Raw genomic sequence first — 6832 nt, forward strand, 5'->3', positions numbered from 1 at the left:
GACTGGAGTCCTAACAACTTAAAAATAGCTCTACAACTCTATCTAGGCTAATAGATGACAAATACTTTGTTTCTTAAATTTCTTTTGCATGATGTTCTGGTTTTTGAGTCCTACTTCCTTTTGTCAGATAGGTTCTTTTTACTTCTTTGATATGATTGATAAAATCCAACTTATCTTTAGTTAATCACAAATAATTGATTATGAGTAAATATTTTATTTGCACAACTTGTTTTCTATTTTTTTAGTGTGACAAAAAAGGCAAAAAATAGCTTAGAACAAATTTTGTAAGGGATAACTATTTTTTTTCATAGCACTGTATGAGTTTTACTTCAAAAAGTAAACTTTTACATGATATTGTTATATAGGATCCATCCGTGGGGAATAAAACAAAGGGAAAGCAGTTCCTCCCTAATAAAGGAATCTCAAACAGATTTCATTCAGATATTCCAGACTTCGTGATAATTCTGCTATGACTTTAAATTGTATGAACAAACTCCTCCCCTCGACTCGCTCTTCTGTCATCTGAAAAAAAAAAAAAAAAAAAAAAGTAAAGAGAAAAAAACTCGCATGCATCGGAATGATAAAAACGACAATGTGCTCGCTGAACCCTGGTACGGTGTGGAGCAGCTGAAGTTGATTAAGACTTTTCTGGCAATAAAAAACTGACATTAAAGTGTTAGTAGAAGTGTTTAGAAACTCTTCGACTCGCTGGGACAGCTCTCACTTACTGACTGATGGAAAGAGAGAGGAGGCAAAAGGGGAAATCTTTTCGCTCAAGCAGAAGCGCCATGGACTGGCGGAGCAACATTTAACGCTTCTTTTTTTTTCCTTCTTCTAATTGTTTTGGGCGCAATGACGGACTAAGCAAAGTATCCGCGTGCTTGCGTGTAGCATGAGACTGAGTGCGATATGTCTAACGCGAGGCCGAGTAAGAGCGTGGAATGGCTGCAACTGGAGTTGGAGACCGGAGGCACTTCTCTGCTCCTGCTGGACTGCCGCTCACACGAGCTGTATGAATCATCCCACATAGAGACCGCCATAAACCTGGCCATGACGGGGCTCATGCTGCGGAGGTTCAAGAAGGGCAACATCCCGATCCAGACCGTCATCCCCAAACACGAGGACAAGGAGAACTTCGTGAGGCGGTGCAAGACGGACACGGTGGTCCTGTACGACGAGAGCTCCGCGGACTGGCAGGACAGCGGCTCCCCGGCCACCGTGTTGTTCCTGCTTCTTAACAAACTGCGGGAAGACGGGTGTAAAGCCTACTTTCTTGAAGGTAACGATTTTTAATGTCAGTATAAGCTTAGAAACGATTACATTATTCGTTAAGGACATGTGTTTGGGATGGATTGACCAGTGCAGTTTGACACTTAGCGCTGTAACTGTAAACTAGACCGGAAAAAAAGAAAGAAAAAAAAAATCATTTTAAATGTTTCCCATTTGGACGGCTGTTCGATTTTTCGTTCGTTAAAGTGTGTGTATGTCCCTGTTATTATTATATTGTAGAGACTGACTTGTGAGCTCATCCTGTGTCGTGTGGTTGTAGTTTGAAAGCTTCTCAAAAGTTTGTGTCACTGCTGAGATTCTCAATTAAAATTCCAAAATGGCTGCGGCATGTTTTGCTCCAGCAGGAACAGACAAGTATTTCATGAATGGTCCGTCTCGGTGGTGTTACACTTCACATAAATATGTTTTTTTTTTTTTTTTTTTTTTTTTTGCGTTTACCGTTTTTGATAAGTATGGGCTGTTTTCTGGTATTGTCGTATCTAAATCAGAGAAAAGCAGGATTTTTTTCTTTCTTGTGTGTGTTGCTGCTCACTTTTGGTCAGCTGGCTGAAAGAAGGTAAATGTCACAATAACCTGTTTGTGGTAGGTTTTACACTTAAACTTTTATCTGATTGTGACATTAAGTAGTTGTGCTCCCTCTCATTTATTTATTCACACCACCACTCAGCTGGTTGAAACAAGGTTATTACGCTTTTCTTTTGCTTACAAAAAAGGAAAAAAAATGGCTTACTGGAATTATCTCTGGGAAAATGAACGACTGATGTGGTGTGGAAACTATGTGAGTGAAAATAACAATAAATGTTATAGATTAGATTATTCCAACTCTACTAATATGTAGTAATATATTCGTGGCTATGTTATATTATTGTATCTGCAGTAGAAATAAATGCTACTTTTCTGTTTTTAAATAAAGTCAAATATTTGACTTTATTTAAAAAAATAAAGTCAAATTTATTTGACTTTATAAATAAATTTGACTTTATTTATAAATATATACAAATATACAAAGCTATTTGAATATTTGTATATTCAAATAGCTTGAATATACAAATTCAAGCTATTTGTATATTAATATACAAATAGCTTGAATTTATTTTAATATGTACACAAGATACATTTCAGTGACGATATCTCTCTTCCATTTCAGTTTTGAAAGATTATAGCTTTATGATCTAAGGACTAAAAATACTAATCCAAAACATATTGTAATTGTTATCTGTGTTTTGACTGAAAAAGTCAATTGCATTTAGACATTTAAGTAAGTTGGAGTATTTAGTTTTTAGCACATAGTTTGATATGCAGAAATAGATAATTTCCAGTAAAGGAGAAATTGTAAAATTCCGATTTCTGACTGTTTCACTGGCTCGTCGTGGACTAAAATAAATCTTTTTAGACATAATTTATCTGTGTTTGCATTTCTATTCAGGTGGTTTTGTGAAGTTCCACACAGAGTACCCAGAACACTGCGAGACCCTCCTGGACAGCTCCTATCCGAGCTCCTCTCCCCCGATGCCCGTCCTGGGCTTCGGAGGTCTCCGGATCAGCTCGGATTGTTCAGACGGCGAATCCGATCGAGAGCCCAGCAGCGCGACGGAGTCAGAGGAGAGCCCCGTCCCCAGCAATCAGCTAGACTTTCCCGTCCAAATCCTACCTTACCTCTACCTGGGCTGTGCCAAAGACTCCAGCAACTTAGACGTGCTGGGCCAGTACAACATCACGTACATCCTGAACGTCACGCCTAATCTGCCCAACGTGTTTGAGCACAAGAGCCAGTTCAGATACAAGAAGATCCCTATTTCGGATCACTGGAGTCAGAACCTGTCCCAGTTCTTCCCAGAAGCTATATCATTTATTGGTAATTATTATGTTTTACTGTCGATTTTAAATTCATTTTGCTTTGCAAGTCTAACTGGTTTGGACATTATTTTGGTGGTAATTTTAGACCAAAGAGTGAACGGTACAGATGGACCAGTTAATTGGACTATAATTAGATTGATAGCTCAGATAATAGAAAATTTATGTAATTTTTTTCTCATTTACTTTAATGCATCTTCTTTATTTGGTTAAAAAAACAAAAGGTTTTTAAATATTTAGAACTATTACCCTTTTTAAGAAAGCCAGGGTACTTATCTTCTTCAGTTATATGTTACAGTCCTTAAATTAAAAACAATCTTTATTGGTCATTACCTGAATCAGAATATGAAAGAAAACTGGAAATTGGTGTCAGAAAACATAAATATGATCAGTGTATCTGTATTGGATAGATTTATTTAAAATTCCTTAGTTTTTCACATGTTTCCATGGAAGTTTAGTTGAAGACAAATTAAGAAATTTTATTAATAGTTTGATTACAACACCCTAAATTTTCTTGACATATTTTTTTGTGTGTTTTATGGCAGTGCTGCGGCGCTGCGTTTCAGTTTTGCTTTTGGTTTGGTGTTTCTCACCATGACTACACCTGAAACCACAGCTATTCACTTGTTTGGTGGTTGTTGTGTTGTCACAGGTGGGATTCTCAGTAGATTCAAACACCAAATGTGGAAGGAAGTGATGTTTCCGCTCCATGGGGTTGGGTTTGATTCTAGCTTTGCAAGCTGACAACTGTCTCCTCACAGCGGGCCTGAGCTAGATTTGCACTATTAAAGGAGCACTAGAATGGTGTTGTTTGTTTACACATTCCTGACCTGGATTTTTTTCCCCCTCTCTGCTGCAGATGAGGCTCGGTCTAAGCGCTGTGGCATCCTTGTCCACTGCCTGGCCGGCATCAGTCGCTCGGTCACAGTCACCGTGGCCTACCTGATGCAGAGGCTCAACCTGTCTCTAAACGACGCCTACGACTTTGTGAAGAGGAAGAAGTCCAACATCTCCCCAAACTTCAACTTCATGGGACAGCTCTTAGACTTTGAGAGGACGCTGGGGCAGCACACACCCTGCGACAACCGCTCTACCAGCGAGGAGCAGCTTTTCTTCACCACACCAACCAATCACAATGTGTTTCAGCTGGAGTCGACATGAGAAGCAGGAACGTTTTTTTTTTTTTTTTTTTTTTTATGCTGTTGTTGTTTCCTGTGGTGGTTTTTCTGAGCTTGTCAGATGCCTGACTTGCTGACGCAGGCAGTAAGTCAGCAATAGTGTTCAACAACTTCACAACGAGCCTCACTGATCTGTTAAAGCAACAGAATCCATAAGCTCCTGTCTCAATGCCTTAATATCTAATATCTACCGTTCTACCACATACTGTATTAATGAATGGCCATGTACAGTCATTATAGATGGACTTTTCATAATATTTCTTTTTAAGACTTTTAATGTTTCTGGACTCTCGTTTGTTGTACTTTCCTAGTTTGTTTATGAATAGGCATGGGCTGGTATGAGATTTTCGCAGTGTGATTGCTTTGAGTAAAAATACAAATCAAAAATGCTTATATAACAGAGAAAAGCAAAAATCTATTCCTACTGTAGCTGAAATATTACATAATAAAAATATTATACATTATGCACAATGTATAATATTAAAAAACACAAATAATGAATAAGAGGAATAAAAGTTCATTAACATTTTTATATTAAATGTTACCATAAATGGCTACAGTGTTAAAAATATGACAAAATATCCGTATTATGTGTGTTTTATTATCGGTATGTTCCACAAATGGTAAAACAACATAATGTTTAGGGGTTTTTTTCCAATTCAAGAGAGTAGCAAATGGTGTCTCTGCCAATTCACTTTATGTTATCATCTGCAATCCATTGAAATGTCTTGTCTGGGTTCAACTGTTTTACATTAACAACCGTTGCTATCAGGTTGTTTTTAAATTTTAAAAAAGCTCGAAGTTTGAAGTTTGGTGTTTAAACCAGATCTGGTTTTAAAAGGACAAGTCCACTTTAATCCAAATTTAATTTAAAACCTTGTTTTTAACAGCCAAAAGATCCCACACAGTTAAGAAATGTCCCTTTTTAGTTTTTTTTTATTAATATTCATTTATCAATATATATTAGTAATTCAAAAACCATAGTGATCAAGTCTCACAAAAACTGAAGTTGTGATGTGGCCAAACAGAGATTGATGCTTTTTAGCTATAAATAAATAAAGTTATGTGTATAAAAAAAAAGAAATTATATATATATATAATTTTTTTTTAGAAATTAAGACGTTAACTTTAAGGTAATACCAAGAATGATAACTAAGCAGTCTGGGAACTCAAAATATTTTCGTAGTCAGTTCAAGACTGTATAGGAACCCAGTTACAAGAACTTGTGCAAAATAACTTTCTTCCTGCTGTAACACTGGAATTTAAAGAAACTACTATTAGACTGTTGATTAGTGTGGCTGTTGGAACCAGCAATCAACTCCTAACAGACATGCAGCCTAACAAAAGCAGCTGTGTTAATAAGAGTTTACAGAACCCTTTTAACTCTCAAATATTTTTAAACCGTTTTCTTTTGTTCTGCTTCGAATAATCAGAACTGGCTTCTAAATTAACTAACGACAGAATGGTGTGAAATGTAAGGGGGCTTTAAACTGTAAATGTCTAAAAGCGTGGTATAGTTTGATACCGGCCCATGTCTACTTGTGAATAATGCCTTGATAAAAAAAAAAAAAAAATCTGTGGCCAATCCGAATGTTTTCTGGGGTCCAATATAAGATGTGTTGTTATTCCAGCTGAGGGGGAAAAAAGCTACTATATGGAGGCAGCTACAGTTTTCCTGCTGCTTGAGTTTTTGCAGAAGACTTCTCTAGCATCTGGCAAAACAATATATTAACTGTTAGTTACCATGTTGAGGTGTAATGAAAGACTGGCTTTCCCCACAGTTAAAAAGGAGCAGCTATGCAAGTAAGAAGGGTACAAACAACTGGAAACCCACCTTATTTTGTGTTTTCCTCTGACACTTTTCAGCCTGCAGCTACGTCTTCTCATAGGAGTTCCCGTGTGTAAATAGCTTTCGTCTCCCTCTCTCTTTGTCATTTCTTGTATTTGAACAGGTGAATGAATTTAATGCGTGAAAGGAAAATGAGAGGAAGCGAGATTGACCGGAGCATTCTTACCTCAACAAAGAGACATTTTTCAGGGATTTTTATACGAGTCGGTTGCGCGTCATCTTGGCCTCTTAAAACGCACCCAAGGGCTGTTTTGTTTCATATGTTTGTAACGATGTACATAAACCGTGGTTGTTACGGGAGACGTTTTCTGTAAATCATGAAGGATGTGGAAGTGACCTTTGTTGGAACTCTTATGTATAGCATATATTGAGCTAAACGGCATTCTGTACACGTTTTTACAGCAAATATACTGTATATTTTTACTTGAAAGTAGCTTCTTTGCCTTTTTTTAATCTAAGCTTTTAGTCGCTAATAGAACAAAACAAAGTGGCGGTGTGGTTGAGTCATAACCAAAGAGAGCTGTCTGAGACATTGCAAGCTGTCCAGGCTCGGAGATGTAGTTGTGGTCAAATGTCTTTTTTTTTTTTACTTTCTCTGGCTTCCTGTCTCCACTGAGGTCTCTGACACAAAGGCAAGTCACAAGGCCAGATCTGTCAGCAG

At 37.3% G+C, this 6832-nt stretch overlaps 1 protein-coding gene across 1 annotated transcript; it reads left to right on the forward strand.

Annotated features, from left to right (window-relative positions):
* The first annotated feature begins 315 nt into the window (after nucleotides 1-315).
* Nucleotides 316-6601, forward strand: LOC106904457 (dual specificity protein phosphatase 7-like). Its single transcript, XM_014968800.2, has 3 exons — nucleotides 316-1279; nucleotides 2717-3145; nucleotides 4004-6601. Exons 1-3 carry the CDS (start codon nucleotides 910-912, stop codon nucleotides 4303-4305), a joined length of 1101 nt encoding a protein of 366 aa, XP_014824286.1. The 5' UTR covers nucleotides 316-909; the 3' UTR covers nucleotides 4306-6601.
* The last annotated feature ends 231 nt before the right edge of the window (nucleotides 6602-6832 follow it).

This window comes from Poecilia mexicana, unplaced genomic scaffold (assembly GCF_051168715.1).
Source record: "Poecilia mexicana isolate PSO_F unplaced genomic scaffold, ASM5116871v1 scaffold_7, whole genome shotgun sequence".
NCBI lineage: Eukaryota > Metazoa > Chordata > Actinopteri > Cyprinodontiformes > Poeciliidae > Poecilia > Poecilia mexicana.